Source organism: Convolutriloba macropyga, chromosome 10, assembly GCF_964194025.1.
Source record: "Convolutriloba macropyga chromosome 10, txConMacr16.3, whole genome shotgun sequence".
Taxonomy (NCBI): Eukaryota; Metazoa; Xenacoelomorpha; order Acoela; family Convolutidae; genus Convolutriloba; species Convolutriloba macropyga.
The window spans coordinates 54,788,506-54,807,761 of NC_134477.1; the positions used below are offsets into that span (position 1 = coordinate 54,788,506).

Consider the following 19,256-nt stretch of genomic DNA (forward strand, 5'->3'; position numbering starts at 1 on the left):
AAAATGTGGTAAAAACAAATAATTTTTACCGCTTATTTCGTACACTTTTTTGCGGTGAAGGCGGTTAATTATTTATTTTCATCGCATTCAACGGAATTCCTACAAAAAAAATTAATTTTCTTTACAGGGGTTCCAAACACTCACCTCTATCTGAGACTTATATGATATTTTTTGTGAATTTAAATCAGATTCAATAAACGTTTGAAAACAAAACGGTGAGTTTTTGTGAGAAGTTTGGTGAATTTTGTGGTGAATTTTTGTAAGAAATGCTGTGAAATGCTGAGAATTGGTTTTTTAACGCAATCACCACAATCACTGGATTTCCTACAAAATTTCACCGCGTTCACCGCAATTCTAACAAAAATCTAGCCAAACCCTCGACCCGGCAACTTGGTTTTAAGTTTAGATTAAATTTTCCATTTATGTTTTCTATTGCTGGCCTTTTTGTTATCTGTTTCTTTTGTAGAGTTTTGTCTAATTTTAAATCTATTTTAGTTGTTTTATTCAAGAAGGAATTGATTTTGGGTTTTCTAGTTTGATAGTGGTTTTTTTAGAGACTTGCATCCATATATGAAATGACCGTTCGTCATTTCACAACGTTAAATACATAAAGTTAAAAAATTCTTATTCGCTAAATTTGGAAAATAATCCAACGTTTCATGCAACAACCTCTTGCCAGCTGTCTGTTGCTAAATTTGTTATAAGTAATGAGTTATGTTTATTGTGCAAGGGAACAAGTTTTTGTTGTTGGTGTTGTTTCTTGCTTGGGAAACACCAATAATGGACTCTTTGATTATATGGACCTTTTAAAACATTTTGAATTCTTTGATCTTTCATAGATTAATAATAGGATAAAAAACATTTACTAAAATAGCCGGCAGATTGCCAGAAAATCGCCGCGATACACGCTTGTGGCTTTCTATAAAATTGAAACCACTAAAAAAATGATAGACAGATTGACCAGCAGTGCTTTTTTAAACCACTAGATTTTTTGGGTCAGATTGGGACTGTCATTTTTATGAGTCACATGCGCTCTATAATGAAAAAACCCCAATACAGCTTTTTCAAAATTAATATTCAAAATCAAAAACTCAAGACTCAAGACCTTGTCAAATTTGAAAGCCATTGTTTAAGGAATTCCAATAAGCCCACTGATTCTGTTGCAGTGTTTTCGAAAAGTCATTTAATTTGTCATTACTTTCGCTGCTTCTACCAAAAAAATCCATCGTGTACGTGTGAAATTAAAAAAATGAAAATCGGAGAGGTGCTAGTTTTGTGATTATCGTGGACATTGTTATCATTATGATATATGCAATTAATGTGAGGTTGCAGCACACGTCGATATTTTATGTCCTTCCAAAATTATCAGTTTATCAGTTTTTGTAGATGTTTTTTGAACTACATTTGACAATTGTTGAATTTGTGCTCTGGGATTGTAATGAATAGCAGTTGCATTGAAGTCTTTGGATTAAGTATTTTTGAAAGTGTTGTCCGACAGCATAAGAGTGATAATACAACCCGGTTCGAGGGTTCGCAGTGAGTTCATTAGAATTGCGGTGAAGTGCGGTAAAAACAAATACTTTTCACCGCGTATTTCGTACACTTTTTCGCGGTTAAGGCTGTTAATTATTTATTGCCATCGCATTCAACGGAGTTTTTACTAATTCAGATTCACTTAGATTCAATAAACGTTGTAAAATAAATGCGGTGAGTTTTTGCAAGAAGTGCTGTGAAATGCGGTAAATTGTTGTTTTACCGCATTCACCACAAACATTGGGTTTCCTACGAAAATTCACCGCGCTCACCGCATTTCTAACAAAAATCCAGCCATACCCTCGACCCGGGAACCTGGTTTTCAATTTCGATTAAATTTTTTTTTATGTCTGCTATTGCTGAACTCTTTTTTATCTGTTTCTTGTGTAGCGTTTTGGTTAAACTTAAATGCATTTTTGTTTTACTCAAGAAGGAACTTGTTTTGGGTTTTCTTCTTTGATAATAGTTTGTTTAAGATTTGCCTTCAAACATGAGATCATGTTTTGTCAATTCACGAAGTTAAATACACAAAGTTAATAAATAAATTTTTCGTTAAACCTAGAAAAAATCTAAAACTTTCATGCAACTAAACTCTGGGCAGCTGCCTGTTGCTAATGTTGCTCATTATCAGTAATGAGTTAAGTTTTTTATGCACAGTTACCAGTTTTTGATTTGGTGTTTTTCTTTGCTTCGGTAACACCAATAATTGACTCATTGTTTATATGGACCTTTTGAAATTTTTCTGGACTTTTTTGATCTTTCATAGATTAATAATAAGATGAAAAACTTTTATTAAAATAGCCGGCAGATTTCCCGGAAAAAGCCGCGATACACGCTTGTGGCCTTCTATAAAATTGAAACAGCTAAAGAAATAAGATAGACAGAGGGACCACCAATGCTTTAAAATACCACTAGAATTTTTGGGTTAGATTCGGACTGTCATTTTTATGAGTCACAAACGCTCTATAATGAAGAAGCCCTCAAAGAGCTTTTTTAAAATTAATATTCGAGTTCAAAAACTCAAGACTGTAATACTCGAGAATTAGGGCATATACGCTTTGCACTGCTTAGATGCACACTATTGATATTAAACTAGTAAATGTTCATAAAACTTAAAGTTCATTTAGTGAGTTGAGAGGTCCTATTTTCAGTGAGGTAAAACACGCAATTGACCTAAAGGCAGAATAAATAACGTCACGCGCAAAACAGTAGAAGTCACGGAAATTGAAAAAGTCAATGGTTGTAAGAATCATCGTTGGAGACGACGATTTTAAAAAAACGGTTCACTATCGGTTCGCGGCTATTAATAAAGATTGGAGACTAAAGGTTAGATAATATAGATTAAATAAAAATTAATAAACTTGTTTATGCTCTTCTTCGGTATGTATTGTCTCTGGGTCAGCAAGTAAATAACTAGGTTGTCGGAGAAAGATTGTTTATTTTAGTAGATTTACCAAGATTTTCTTGTGATGAATAGAGGCAAATTAGACTTCAAAAAAATTTTTTGTGATCTATTCTCTCAACATACATAAATCGAGTTTTTAATTATTTTCTAATAGACAAAATTTGTCATAAATTTAATATAACTGAGGTTTTTTTTGAAGCCGAGTTGCATAAAAATTCTTATTCTATTTGATTCCAAAAATGACTAATAATTGATAATTAAAATGGATCGAACAGAGGTTGAACATGATCAAAGACATACCAAATTATGTTGACGACTAGTCAAACAATTTGAAGCATTTTTCCTAGTATGAGAGCAAAAACGAAACCCTGTTTCGTTAAATTTGGCTGCATGAACAACTAAACGGCACTCAAGATGAAAAATTAATAAAAATGGACAACATATCCTAAAATTTGCTGATTTGAAACTTTTAAGATGAAAAACATTAACATTAAAAATACAGTTTCATAAATATCAAACAAAAGGAGGAATTTATTTGACGGCCGGAATGAGTAATTCTATTATGATTTGTTTTTTTTTGCTGCCCGTGTTAAAGTAAGAAAAAATGAGAAGTAAGTTGCTTTATACAAAATCTGCTATTTTCTAATACATTAACGTGTGCTCATCTTGCAATTTCCGAATCTTCCATGAGGCCTCTCGCATTCTCTATCCTCCGACAAGACGCTATAGTGAGCAGTCAGCGGTTGTGACTGCTGTAGTACCTGCCGCTGCTTTTTTAATTGTGGCTACTTTTGTGGCTGTTGAGGCGTCAATGTTTCTTGCCTATCGAATATGTTAATGCAGTTTGATCTATTGACTTGAGGTACAACAAAGTCTGAATTATAAAGTTTACGCTTTTGCTTAATTACATAAATTTGAACACTTTAGTGCGAGAGTTGATCCGCTACTTACTAAATGATTTGTCAAAAAAGAAATTATACTCAACTAACGTCGCGCAAAATGCTCTCAAACGATCGGTGAGCGGTTGGCTTTGTCAGTAGCTAGCAACGATTTAGGTTGTGGGGCGGGTTAGGGGATGAATTTATAAGAACTGCCCTTCACGCCATAAGTACAAGTCTCCAAAACTGTTTCTGTGAATCGCAAACTTAGAGACTAGTGAGCTGAAAGGCTCTAGCTGAAAGAGAACTTGATGGGCGCTACTTCTTTATCACGTTTGGGGACGAGAAATGAAACCGACCAATCGAAAAATCGCATAAGACGAAAAGGACTAATATCATTGCTGCAGATTTCGTTTGAGAGCAATCAACAAAGATTTCCTAAAAACTGCAAGTTGTCATTTATAAAAAAAATATGTTCATGCATTTTTACTATAGTTCAGCGTTAATGAGGGTAATAGAAGACATCATGCTACTTAACGGCAGCTGAACAACGTCAAAAAAAAGAGTTAAGGATAGAGAGTGAGATATAGTGGGAGCGAGATAAAACGTGAGCGAGAAAGAGAAGAAAGAAACCCTAGCCGACAGAAAAGAAAAAATAAAAGTATTTTTTACGATTAGATTCGACTCTATAACTTATATTTATGTAGCCTTGTTATTAATTAAATCATATAGAAAAATACTGAAAAGTGCAAAATATTTTTTAAAAAAAATTCAAGATTTCGCATTGAGAAAAAATCTCATGAACCTTTTTTTGTCTCTTTAGTTCTGTCATGTTACCCATTTGCAAGACTTAAAAGTTCCGTTGACCAGTAGTGATCGTTAAACTCAGAATGTTCAAAACTTTTAAAACTAATTGCAAATTTTAACAAAACCTTGCTAAACTTCGTGAAATTAATATCTTTAGAACCATTTCTATATTTCAAGAGACTATTCAGGGTTCCTACTTTTGGATTTAAATAGTTTCACTGGCTCACAGGGATCCATAAACTTGGAACATGTTAACAACTATCCAAAAACATCAAAAAATATCAAAAAATTGATAAATCGATTTATTAAAATGTTGATAACCATTCCATTAACCCTAGAAAGCATCTAGCAGCTTTTCATCAAACCCTGTAAGACCTTGGGCCCCTGGTGCCAGAAAAATGAAAAAATCCAAAAATAGTAAAAGAAATTTCTTGAAAAAATTGCAAATAATTTCTAAAAATTGCTTAAATTTGTGATATTATAACATTCAATTTCCTCTAAAAACCATACAGTATTCAATTATCAAACCGTAGAGGGTTACTTGCCTCTTGAGGGGAAACCAAAAAAGGACAAAATTTTCGAAAAAGTGAAAAAAATCGCAAGTTTTCCCAAAACATTGCTAAAATTTGTGATATGGAAAACTTGAAAACTATACCATTACCACCAGAAGCTATGCAATAACCTATTTTGAAAACCTAGAGAAAGTTCCTTGACATCTAGGTCTGAAAAACACTTTTAAAAAATGATAAAAAATTTTCGAAAAACTTGAAAAAAATTGGCAGCAGAATAAAAAAAATTGCAGAAAATTGTGATAATAAAAAGATGAAACTATTCCATGGCAAATAAAAATTTTTCAGTAAAATGTTCTCAAACTCATAAGTTTTGTCCAAAAAATGCTAAAATTGGTGAAGTCAAAATGTTGAAAACCACATTATTAGCATTCGACACTATATCGCAACCTATTATTAAACCCTAGAGGAGGTTCAGTGACACCTAGGGCTGTACGCACTCAAAAAATGACAAAGTTTCAAAAAACTAGAAAAAAATTGTTCAAATTCAAATAAATTTGCGTGTTTTTGTTTGGAGTACCAAAAAATATAGCTCCTAAAATGGTCATAAAAAGTATTTGTCTTGCACAAAAGCTTTTTTAATTTTAACCAGCCTCAATTCTTGATTGGTTCAACAAAAAAATCGAAAAATGACAAATAAACACAAAAAAATTGCAACATTTTGGGCTCAAAAACTCTTAAAATTGACCTTCTAACCTTACACTACGGCCTCCCAGTAGCTTCATCACACTACGCACATGAAGGACTACTGAACGCGGCCAGGTGCCTCAAATGAAACCTAATGCCCGCTTGGCGCTACCTGCCTATCCCGTTTTAAGGACAAAAAGTCAAAATTAAATGGGTCAGACGAAAAATCGGTCAAGCAAGAATTTGCATTAAAAAAGACCAACAGGACTAATATTGAGAACAACAGAACTTCATTTGAGAGCAATTAATAAACAAAACATTTTCACCAATATATATAATTATATTGAAACATAATTATATTAATATATAATTATATTAAAATCCATAAATTAATTTGCCATCCCCCAACACTTAGTGATTTTAGTCCCAAAAGATTTGTTTCTACCACCAAATGCAAACTGCGTAATGTAGCTGATATCCATCACAAGGGTAGTCATCAATTCCCAGATAGTCTGGATTTCCTGGGCTCCTTTGGGCTGTGCACATTTCGTCTCTCTCGTCCACCGTGTTGCCTGCAAGAAAATGTATTTGATAAAAACGGGAAAACCAAAACTAATTTTTCACCCAACTTTCACCAATTCTGAAGTAAGAAATTGAATACCTGATTTTGATTCTGTTTCATTATTTCATAGTATTATTGTACACTTATATTACACTTAAATTATTAAACTGCTGACGGGTACTACTAAATGTGTCATCTGAGACCAAAATTTGCAAATTTTTTGTTTTGAATTCATGCTTAATGTTAGTAACTAAATCAGCAGTGCATCTCGCAAAAGGGTTCAGTAATTGAGACAGAAACTTACTTACATTTAGAACCAAGCAATTCTAATTGTAAATTTAAAGTGGCTCATTTTTGCTTCATTTTCGCGGGAGGCTCTATTGGGGAAAGAACTTTATATGGGGGATGTGCAGTCTGAAGCCCTCGTTTTATGAAAAGAGATAAATATTATCGGGTCATTCTTTCGTTTTAGCTGCCTTTTTTCGCCGCAATATCTGCCTAGCACGGTCTTTTCATGCGTCCCGACCCAGACTACAATTAAATATTAAATTAAATTACCTGGCTGGGTCTCGTTTCTCCACAGAATGTCTTCTTTGACTCCGTAGTTCTTGGGTTTGTACTTGAAGAGAGACTTGTTCTTTCGAATGGCTGCATTCGCCGCACTCAAAGTCCCATCAGCTTCAAGAGGTGCCGGAGTTTCACGAGTGAAAGCTTTTAAAAACAATTATACCCATGAATCAGTTACAAATCTCTTCTGATGCCCCCCTCCTCCGCCATTCCAGCTAAGTGGTTACAAAATATTCGCAAAAATTTGCAATTCCCATTTGCACTTTTTTATTGCCACACGTAAACATTTACTGTCTTTACAATATCTTTATTATGGGGGGAGACAAAACGTGTGTAATGATTAGCTGTATCCCTAGCTTCATTGTCCATATTCCGGGTCGAGATGTGAGCGGGTGTAAGCTGAAAATTTTGTAAAAATGCGCTGAATGTGCTGAAATTATGTAAAAAAATATGCTGAATGTGTTGACAGTATAGGAGGCGCTGAGTATGCTGACTAAAAATATTTTTAGCACTTGTCAACACCAAGTTATACCAAGTTCAGCACTTTCAACACATTCTTTACAAAAAGTCAGCCCATTCCTTGCAAAAATGGAAACATTCCTTGCATAAATTGGAAAATTCAAATTTCGCTACAATTCTTACATAAATTTAGCACTTACGAAAACGAGAGAGTTTCAGTGCTTTACGCAGACTCTTTTCATGAAAATCTTACGTGCAAAGTTATTGCTCACTGTTGCTTATATCGCAGATAAGACCCATTTATCAATAAAAAACTCAACGCTGTTTTTTCTATTGATAGTTCTTATCATTGAAAAAGAGAACAGCTGAAAAGCGCCATACCTTCATCATATCTAACGGAAGGAAGACAAATATACTTAAGCTACCTGGTTCCATTCAATCAAGTAATTTGGCTGTATACTTTAGAAGCAGTAACTACGATTTGGCAAATTTCTTAAGTCTTTGTGGTAGATTTCCATATGATTTTAAACTGGAGTGCTCTGGTGCAAGGTTGATTACTCTTGCTTCGGTGCTGCTTATGTATGTACTGAAGCAGACAAAAAATTCAAAGGTAATTCCCAAACTGTGTATGGATGGTGTTGAAAATGTGTAAGATAAATGCTGAAAGTACCGAAAGTTATGTAAGAAATGCGCTGACAGCCGCTTAAAAAACATATTTTTCAGAGGATAAATCTTACATAATTGTCCACTTAATTCTCGCTGAATTCTCACCTATTGTCAACAGTTGTCAACACATTACATCTTTTTTGGTCTGTCAAGGGGGGTAAAACGATGCAAGAGTTGGGGGGTAATTGAGAAATTACCCCCCAACTCTTACATAATTTTACCCCCCTTGACAGACCAAGAAAGATGTAAGAGTGGGGGGTTAATTTGTCTTTTACCCCCTCACTCTTACACCATTTTAACCCCCTTAGAAGCCCAATGCAGCCCAAAAAAACGTAAGAGTTTTGAACTGCATTTTCCTAAAAAATTCTCCCATTGCGGCCCCACTCTTACATCATTTTGGGCGGAAAAATTCAATCCGGTTGGTTGAAATCTTTATAAAATTCAGAATCAGCACGGTTCTTTGTGTTTTCTAACATTTTGCTACGGCACGTTTTTAAATTTAAAACAAGTAAATTGTGAAAAGACAAGTGTTCATACCTGTCCAGAACCCAGCTTCTCCATCGGTGGGAAGACCCTTTTTGATTGCCCAATCTCTGACATCTTTCAGGTACGTCTAAGGCAGTCAGAAATATCTTTTTTGCATGTAAAATAAAATTCAATGAAATTTTAAAGTCATAGGATTAATTTTTACCATTAAAAAAATATAAACTGAAAAAGTACCATACGTTGATATTTGAAATAGAAATAACAGATAATTTCAATCATATCTCATTGCTACACATAGCTGCGTTTTTTAGGCTTCAAGTAATTGTAAATTCTATTCATAGTTTTACTAAGAATTGCAGATTAATAATATAATTTTGGATTGAGTTATGTTCTCAGATCAATTGTTTGCAGTATTTTCAAAATTGGATTTGCATTTAGCTGATTTTGTTCGCGAGTAATTCGGTTACGTTAAATTCCGGAAACCAGGCAACATCCTTTGTAACTAGACTTCCGCAAAAATGTATTTTCCTAACTTTGTGAAATTGCGGTTCGTTCAAAAAAGGAATCCGGTTTCCAAATCTGGTTACTCAGTTCCACGATTTGGTAAACAAATTCTACATATTTTTAACCCACAATATGTATTACAAAATTTCCGGTTGTGAAGCTAATAATCCTCTTATTACACGTAATTTTAATCGAATTAAAATGTAGCTAACACTGGTTATTAAAGTTGAGTTTAAATTTTTAGAAGTGTAAATTTATGAGTAAATTTTTGTCTGCCTTAGCGGTGTAAGTTTTCCTTCTGCTCACGAAAAACTCGAAAATGGATCACTTGGCCTAATAGCGACCTCGCTGGTGGTCTCTCTTAGTAAATTAGAATATATCTGATTTGATAATACCGCCAGAAAATGAATTAATGTTTTCATTAATCTATCTTCTATAGCTCTGAAAATAATTTGTTCGCTCAATATGAATATACTGAAAAAAATCTGAAACAGTGACAAAAATTTGCTTTAGAAGTTGGCTTTTTTCCTTGCCACTGTTGTTATATGAAGAGTGGTGAAAAAAGAGCGAAATAGTCAAATTTGCTCTTACACGGTGGGATTTTTTTGCAATCGCTACAAAATATGCTCAAAAATTTTTATCAAACCTGACTTATGTTTTTATTTGTGCACTTTGGGAATCACATTACCCCCCCCCCACACACACACACACACACACATACACACACACACACACACACACACACACACACACACCCACCCCTTGTATATCCATGAACAACACATGTTAACAAAAACGACTGTTTATTATCAGCCCTAACTCATTTCTCATCCAAGCATCTATTTTAGAAGCACAACTTCTTTCAGGTTATAGTCCAGACAAATAGATGTCAATATCAGGACACTGGTAAAAACACTCAAGTGCATATTTTAAAATGCCGAAGTTTACGAGAATGCTTTACCAGAAGTTAAAATACCAGAAGTTGCTACTTAGCCAGAAGTTGAATTTTGTTGGCTTTCGTCGTTTTAAAACGTGCGCGTTTCGTTTTTTAAGCATGGTTAAGTGACCTGCAGAAGTCACTTTGAAATTCTGACTTAACATCTCGAACCGCTTCGCAGTTCTCGATAAACGCCAGAAGTTCTCAGTGACTTCAAGCAGAGCCACTTAACCATTACTTAAAACTGTGTTGTGTCACAAGGAAAACGAGAGAACTTAAAATTCAGTCTGAATCTTTGCCTCGAAAAAGCTATAGTCAGAAAGGAATCAGTTTTTTTAAGAAGACAACTAGCTTAAGAATGCACTTCTGTCTATCCTTTCCTCCGTTTTCAAAGGATCTAATACTTTCTCTCCTGTATGCTGCAGAGGAATTCAATATCTCAATATGTGTAATGTATTATCTATGAGTTGAATTTTGTTCAGTAAAGTTTTTGTTAACTTACTTTCTCTTTCCCTAACTGAACAGATATTGAAGCTGATTTCTTAGGGTGATAAGGTACTTGTCGAGGCATAGCAAGTGCGTTTCTAGGGTTCGACCTACTTACCGGGTTCAGTAAAGTGAATTTATTCAGTACACCACCGCTTGCTAAAAAAATCTACGCTTTGTTTTTGTAAAACTATCGGGTGTCGGGTTCGGAGTTCCTATTCTTGGCCGCCACTGTTTTCTCGATCAAGTCCAAATTCGGCCTAATTAGAGTCCAGATTGGCCTAATTAGAGTCTCTATGGTGAATTATCCGCTTTCCGCATAATTCATTGTCCGCCGTATTTCAGTATTTTTTTAATCGAAGTCTGGGTTCTACTGAGTGATGGTTCTGTTTGAATTAATGCTAACTTAAAGGATATTAGCCTCATGATATGTTTTCACTAATCAATATTGCTCTCTGTATTTTGTAGAGCACCCTATCTATCTGAAGATATTAACAAATATGAATTTTCAATGGTTTTATTTGGTTAAGAAACTCATTTATATCTGTCTTATTTGAATAGAATTTTAGGATTCTACAGAGACTAAGAGTTTTGTAGAGATTTCTTAGGTTTGATGTTTTTGGACAAAATACAGTTGCCACTTTTTCGATTTGAGTTTTTTTGGCTTGTCTTTTTTCTAAGTTTTTTTGATGCTATTTTTTGGATTCTTGATAAATTGGTGGAAGTTTTGATATGTGACGCGGACTACTTCAATTGTTCACTCTGTTTAAGTTAGAACAAAATGTTAATCATCTGAGGGACTTTTTGCTCTGATCTGAGGGCGCTTGCATCCGAGTGCTGGACATGAGGCCCCTAGTGGGACAAAGATTTTGTGCTGCTGTATTTAGAGATCTAAAGGGCTCGAAAACGTTGAATTTCAATTGAAATTGAAGATAAGAGTTCAAATTTGTAGATTAGTGTAAGAAGAGTTTTCACTTTAAAAATATACGAGAGTTCAAATAAACCAAACGCCTCCCTCTCGAATGGCGAAGCAGCCGACTATTTATAGCGGTTTGATTCAAGTGTCACAAGTTGGATTTCATAGTTTGAAAGATTGAACTTAACACTTATAGAAGTAGAAATCTAATTTTTCTTACTTAGCTTCGCCTTGGAGTTTGATAACTTCTCGATGGCATTGACAACCGACTGGTATTAATCATTGTTTCACTGCTGAATAACAACCAACGACTACAAACGAACTAAATTCGATAAAAATTTGTTTGGACAACCTCTTTTTGATCTCTACCTTTTTGACTTTAGACAAAACCATAATGAGAAGGCATTGACAGTTATACCTTTTTAGACATGAGAACAGGGTGAGCACCCGACTTCATTTTGGTGCACTCTTCCACCGCCTGGGCATAGGGCATAACACCCTTGGCTGGGTCCACCAGCCCATAGCAGACGGTGACGGGGGAGCCAATAATGTTCTCCAAACCAGATCCAGCTGGGCATGGAATGTAGTTCTGAGCTTCTCCCCATTTCACAAACATACTACATAGAACCAGACACCAGCCCACTGTCCACACGGATTGTGAGGTCATTCCTAAAACAGTATTTCAATCAATATTCCTCTTATTTTCTCTATAATGGCAAAATTTTAACATCTGGTAGTTCGAACCCCCCCCCCCCCTCCCCAATCATCTCTAATCAATAATTCCGCTCTTATATAATGGAAACAAATGTAGTGGTTGGTTCGACCTATTATCAGGCTAATTTTGACGAGATCAGAAACACAAAGTAGACTGTCATGTAACCTTATGAAAACATTAGTTTTGTTCAGGGAGGGGGCGGGGGTGAGCGGGAGAGGGAGGGGGAGTCTTTCCTCCTTTAGTTCTCTTCTGTTAAATCCGCACCATTTAATTAATTAAATTTTCTTCAAATAAAAGTTTTGTCGTGTAGGTTTGAGTTAAGTTCTTATTATGTTAAACCTGGCTTAAAAAATTTACTAAGATTTGACAAATTTGACTTTGGTCCAAAAATTTCAAAGTGCCATTCTCTAATCAGCTATATAACAAGAAATATTATACTGTGTAATTTTTATTATAAGCACTTTAAAATTCAAATTTTCTGTTTTTTAAAATGATGAAATTGAAAATTCTCACATTCTACATAAAAATCAAATTATCAGATCCTATTCAATAATTAACAAAATGATCAGATCTGACACTATGAACTATGTCAGCTCTTGCTAGGTACAAATATGAGCTTGATCAGTTGTTAAAGAACACAAACTCGGAATTCATCAACTCCCGAGTTAAAAATTGTGGATAATGACTACCTTATCCCTGAGTACGAGTGATAAAAATTGCGTCTTTTTTCACTACTTTTAAAAGTAGTGAAAAAAGTAGTGAACCCGGCCTGCACTAATAAAGTGAAAATATGCAACAAGGTTCTGCTCACTGTTGTGCACAGCCCCCCCCCCCCCCCCCATGGTGCAACAAGGTTCTGCTCACTGTTGTGCAAAGTTTTCAATGCTTAGGTCAGAAACTCTCGCAATAACCCTCACCATTCAAATGTAGGTAACGATGAAGTTAAACAAATTTTAATTTACTAACTTTATTTATTTGTAGCAAACACAAACTTTTATGAAAATCTAAAATTACAATCTTTTTGGGCCGCGGAAGAAAACACGTTCCGTTCTGATCGCAGCAATTTAAATATTGAACAAAATTGAATCCGAAAAGAGGTCGAAAACTCCAGGTTCGTTTCAAGTGGTAAAATGTGGCTTTCAGTTTAACTCAATTGAGCAGTGGAATAACCAAATTTTTTATTCGAATACTTCAAGCAGTTAACCAACTAAAACTATTTCGCTGTTTCCGAACGTATTAAATTATTTTCATACCTACAACAGTTGAAGTTCGTACAGAACTTAGAAATTGTTTTTAAAAAACTGGTGAAAAATTGAGAAAATCTGGCGCAAAATGGGAAAAGCGTGTTGTTCAAGTACAAAATTGAAGAAACAGATGCTTTTCAAAACCAATTTTGGTTACCACCAGTATATTAGCTGTCAATTTGTTGGCTTTTAGGGCATAGTGATATTGCCTATAGAAAAAGAGGTGACAGCTGAGGACGTGTCATATACTGTTTGTCACTGCCGTTGCGTAAAAAACAATTATTATTATTAATTTTATGATAAATATTGAGGAATATATATATAAACGCCTATAAGAAGAAAATGCCCGTGCGACAAAAATGGGTAAAAATTTTATCAAATCACAACCCCGTAAATCTTACGAAAATTTAAGCAACTCAGGTGAGAGAGAGTTAGCAGGGAAAAGATTAAGCCTCTGAAATATGAACAAATTTTTCCAGATTCAGATCAGAAAGTTTAGTTCAACAAACATTTAGAATATTATTTGATATTGTAATGTTGAGTGCAAGATTAGCAAAATTATCATGAGGCAGTAGGTTAATATTGTTCCGACACCGCTGAATGCTGAATGTACTATATGCTCATCTGGGTTTTTTGTTCAGTCAATTTTGCCCAGTTACAAGGCGCGACAAGCACAGAATACATTAAATACACGACAAGCGTAGATTACACTAATTAAAGGGTTTCGTATTTTCTTCTTGTTTGCGGTTTTCTCAAACAACAAAGTTTATAGGTTTTCAGCATGAATGCATTAGTATTAGTCTATTCTACTTTTGCACTTATTTTCATTTGTTGATATTTATCATCTTTATTTCAACTTTAGTCGTAATATTTTGGCAAATACTACCATTAAAAATTACTCGTTTTATCTTCAACATTGGTTGATTATCATAAAAAGCCAGATGAATCAATAGTAGTAGATTTATTATGAACACAATGAAAGAATATTTTTCGAACGAAACCAATAAAAACTATTTTTTTGCATCCCTCCGCCAGTTCTTACATATTTCTTACACAAAACTTCATGAACAATTTATTCCTAGGTCAGTACCTTCAGTTGGCAAACAAATCGATTTAGATGTAACGGGACACTACTATTTGATTTTTAACTCAGTAATTTTTCCCAATTGAACCTTATCTAGTCCGTGAATTTCCAAAAATATCACTTTTCTCTTTTCTATGCAAAATCACTCCTGTAACCAGTCCCCTGCAGCTCTTTTTCGACACCGAAAAAGTTGTAATAATATTGGTAGTTGTTTTCATAGACCCAACTGAAGAACAGAGTCTTCATTAATTATATCCGAGAAATTTTATTCTAAACACTATTTTTACTCGTCGTTTTTCTAGCTGTTAAGTCACCTTATTTGTTCTGTTGGCTATTAAGTAATGGTTACGTGACTCTGCTTGAAGTCACTGAGAACTTCTGACGTTTAACGAGAACCGCGAACCAGTTCGAGATATTAAGACAGAATTTCGAAGTGACTTCTGCAGAGTAACTTAACCATGCTTAAAACACGAAACGCGCACGTTTTAAAAAGACGAAAGTCAACGGAAGCCAACATCTAGCTAAGTAGCAACTTCAGGCATTTTAAATTCTGGCACTGCAGACTTTCGGCATTTTAAAATGCGCACGTGAGTGTTTTAAAGCCTGCTAAAGCAACCGCTCTGAAGCATTGAATGAAATACCTTATGCTTACGTGGTTTGATGATTTGTAGTACTAGCGTGCTTATGCATTGCAGAAGCAATAATTGTTCACCTCATTTACTTTTTGTCGGGAGGGACATGATCGAAGTTAGCGTTACTATTGGGGGTTACTACTGCGAGGATTATTTATCAAAGCAAAATGATTGGTTGATTTAATGCATTCCCGGAAAGCATTACCCAAGAAGATATTTCGTCTTACAAAGTATTCTGGGATCTTGTCCGTTTGTGCGCCCCCCTCACTTTAGGGGGTGCATATTCTTTGCACCCACCGGCGCACGCGCCATATTTTTAAAACTTGACTTACAATGTATACAATGTAATGGCACGTGCTCGGTAACTGTCGGAGCATAACGTAATGAGGGCCATAAATTGAAAATTTACTCATTCTGATACAAACTTACACCACCAAACTTTCTCTTACAAGAATCTTACAAAATATCCAATGGCCTTTAATATTTGATAATTTTTTCGGCAAGTTGGTTTATGCACCTTAATAGAATATTTTCAGCATTTCCCCTTAAGCATAAGTGGGCTATTCGTGAATAGAAAATAAGTGAGTAATCTATCATCCAATCAGAGACTACTAAAACTTTCGGTGGGCGCGCTTTCTGCTCATCACGGCTTTCCGCGATAACAGACGCGCAATTTTCGGATGCAGAGGCGCATGTGAGGTGTGCTGTCCACAATTGCACTACGATTGATGTTCCGCTGTCGAAACTGTACGCCAAGTATTACTGTGGTAAAAAATAGCCAGAAGGGGCAACGCTCTGCTAGGTACAAACGCGGGGTAGTTGAGAAGAAACCATTACTCAAAGGTGATAAGCCAAAAATAATATGAATAGAAAACAGTCGCGCGATTTTAATTGTAATGTACTGAAGTGTGCTATACACTAAGTAACACTATCTGTTAATCTAATGCTATTTTGAGAATTTATGCTAATGTGCGTGAAACACAAACTTGAATTGGACAAAGTCCATTTTAACAAGTGAAAAAAATGCTAAGTGGTTTTGAATAAACTACTATTTTGAGACCACTAACTCGAACTGAGAATACCATGACGTGTTATTGTCAAGCCACACCTAGAATACCAACCTAAACATGATAATACTGTCGACACTGTTATCTCTATTCAAAAGGATACTAGACAGATACGTGCCCACAAGTTTAAAAAGAGCTTGCACGCTCAACCACCAACACGATTTTTTCCGCGATAACTTCAGATTTGAATCAGACTCCCGTATTGCTACACTGTTTAAATCTCAACTTACTTGAGATAGATTTTAACTCAGAATTTTTTGTGACTAGTTCTTAAGAAAGAACTCCTCAAGTCAGAAAATATTATCTTAGCACAATTTTGGAATTAAAGTGAGTTCAACTTAACGTCTCATAAATTAAGTTAAAAGTCTAACTTAGAATAAATTAAATTAGCCTGTGCTAACAAGTGCTCTTTCAATCTTAATAACTTAACTATTCTATCCCTTTATGCTCGGCTCATAATTGATGCTGTTAAACTTAACTTATTAATTCATATTTGCATTTAACTTTCTTTACACTTAACTATATACCAAGAGTAAAACTAGGGGTTGAACTCTCAATTTACACACGTGGTCACGCAATTATCCCCTTCGTCTAAGTATCTAAAGTACGAACCAGCTGAATAAATGATGGTCCCAGAGAGGCAATGATATTAACTTTTTCATTTAAATTATTAGAGAGGCTTTTATTTTAATTTGTATAATTTAACTTCTCGAGAGGCTTCTCATTTAATTTCTCATTTGAATTTGGTTTAAACTAATCTTTTATTCTTTTTAATATAAAAATTTCTGTAGTTTTAAGCAATGACCAGTTTTGGTAGTATTAGTCCCCTACCAGCCGCTATTCTCCCACCTGAAACTCCCATATCACACTCAAACCTTTCACTTGTATCGATCTCATGCAATGATTCTAATCAGGATGCCAACTCTTTTTGGAACTCTGTGGAAAACAAAACATTCTTTTCATTAGGAATTAGGCCTACAGCGCCCGCTGCACAAACAAGCTATGATTGCCACAGATTGGAATGCTTTAAAAGGTTAGTTATTAAAAAGGTTCACAGACGGTAGAGACTAATTTAGATTTAGAATTGGTTGAGAACACATTCAGGCAGGAAGGAGAACTAATAAAGAACTATCTACATGAAATAAAAAGTTGAGTTGGTAAAGGTTGGCCAGAAAAGATAGCAACAAGTACTGAAGGTATTAAGGATATAATGTAGGAGAAAGAAATTCACTAAAGACAACGAAGTCAAACATAAATAATTTTCGCTATAAGAGGACCAAGACCGCAATGCTAAAAACGCAAAGCGCACGAGAAACTTTTAAGAATCCCCCAGTAACCGGGACACAATTTGTTGATCACATAGTCGTAAATGATTTAACATTTTCTGTAACAATAGAATCTAATGGGGCTGCAGAACTAAATAAACTTAAAACACTTGAGAGCAAAAAGAATGACTTAACCAGTCTCCTCAAAAGTAAGGAAGTAAATGCTGTAGATACTTCTAGGCCAAGAGACCCAAACGGCAGACCTAACAGTATTAGACTCTAGACTCTGTGAGTATTGAAGAAGTAATGGTCATTCCATCTCTAGGTGCACAAAAAAAACAACTCGATGAAGGTGATAAAAAACTGAAAAAGAACTAGTTGAACCAAGAAGATAAAAAATTACATTCTCTAATGATTATAGAAAAAAAAAACAGAGGCAATAAAAGATTCAATGGCCTAGAAACCAAGGCTATCAACCAAGAGGTGTTTACTCAAACCATAATCTTAGGTTCAACAAGCCTAACTATCAACAACGAAAAATAACTTTAGCAACTATTGTAATAGATTCAAAAAACCATTGCTTAAGTTGTCAACCTAATAGGTCAAAACGCAAATATTTAAACGAAGCACCCTAAGAACCAGGGGACAACTAGAAGCTATACCTCGATATACACTTCATATTGATCACAAAATTTCACTAAGAACACTTAGTAAAGAAAACAGTTTTTGTCTTGTAAAAGTCGATGCTTTCTCTAGATTTATACAAGTGTACCCTAGCAAGAATGCTGAAGCCCCCGAAACAATAAACCAGTGAGAAAATTTTATAACAACATTTGTTATACCGCAAAAAAAGTACCTGATAACGGCAAAGCTTTCATTAGTAATGATTTCGTTCACTACACAAACAATTTGGGAATTACACTATGTCCCCGAACTACATTTTTTCCATGGACTAATCGCAAAAGTAGAAGTATGAAATACACATTTGACTAAATACCTATGAATTTTTTTTAGCCAAAGTGTATCTAATTGGTCCGAGTATACTAGTAAATTTGCAATTTTACACAATAATGCAAAAAATTACAGTACAGGCTACACAACTTACGAATTACTATTCGGAGCAAAATCGCAAATACCCATATAACTAAATTTAGGACTACTACGAGATAATCAAACCAAACGCATATCCGAGTAATGTAGTAATTTATCACCACACTCACATAGTGGAGAATCTTGTAAAAACAAAAAAGATAGAGAGATTAGTACAAAATAGCTTACCTAACGTAATGCTGAAACGAGAGAATGCATTTAAAACCTTATATTCGAACACCTACACTAAATGTAGACAAACTACGAAAAAAGCACAAAAGTAAAGGAAACAGATTTACACTAGGAAAGCCTATAACTGAAGGTAGAAAAGTATTATAAAAAAATCACTGTAAAGGACTACAAAAGTCTGAAACTCTCCAAGAGCTATGCTCAGGACCTTGAACATTGCAACGAATGTTACTAAATATTACATATGACATACAGCATGACAAGACAAATGAAAAGAAAATCAAGTATAGAAATTTTATACCACCTTATAACCTGAAAAAGAGCAAATACAAGAGTTAGTTGAGAACAATGTAGTCAAATATGATACAAATGATTACTTTACTTATTATAATAAATATGACATAGACAAATCTAACGCTCATAGCTGCACACAACAATTTTTTTTTCACAGTGGTTCTTAGTAGAGACACAACATACTTCTAATACCAATACTATACAGAAGCCAACTTATAATGTTGAGGTTACCCCCAACAAAAAATTCAGGCTTAGAATCGCTACAAACACGACTA

The 19,256-nt window shown here is 34.7% G+C and overlaps 1 protein-coding gene across 1 annotated transcript; it reads right to left on the reverse strand.

Annotated features, from left to right (window-relative positions):
* Positions 1 to 6,138: 6,138 nt before the first annotated feature.
* On the reverse strand, positions 6,139 to 13,192 carry LOC142348717 (uncharacterized). Its single transcript, XM_075400177.1, has 5 exons — positions 13,084 to 13,192; positions 11,821 to 12,071; positions 8,611 to 8,686; positions 6,940 to 7,092; positions 6,139 to 6,391 (listed from the first exon to the last, which is right to left on the reverse strand). The coding sequence occupies exons 2-5, from the start codon at positions 12,067 to 12,069 to the stop codon at positions 6,261 to 6,263; spliced, it is 609 nt and encodes a 202-aa protein (XP_075256292.1). The 5' UTR covers positions 12,070 to 12,071; positions 13,084 to 13,192; the 3' UTR covers positions 6,139 to 6,260.
* Between the last annotated feature and the right edge of the window lie 6,064 nt (positions 13,193 to 19,256).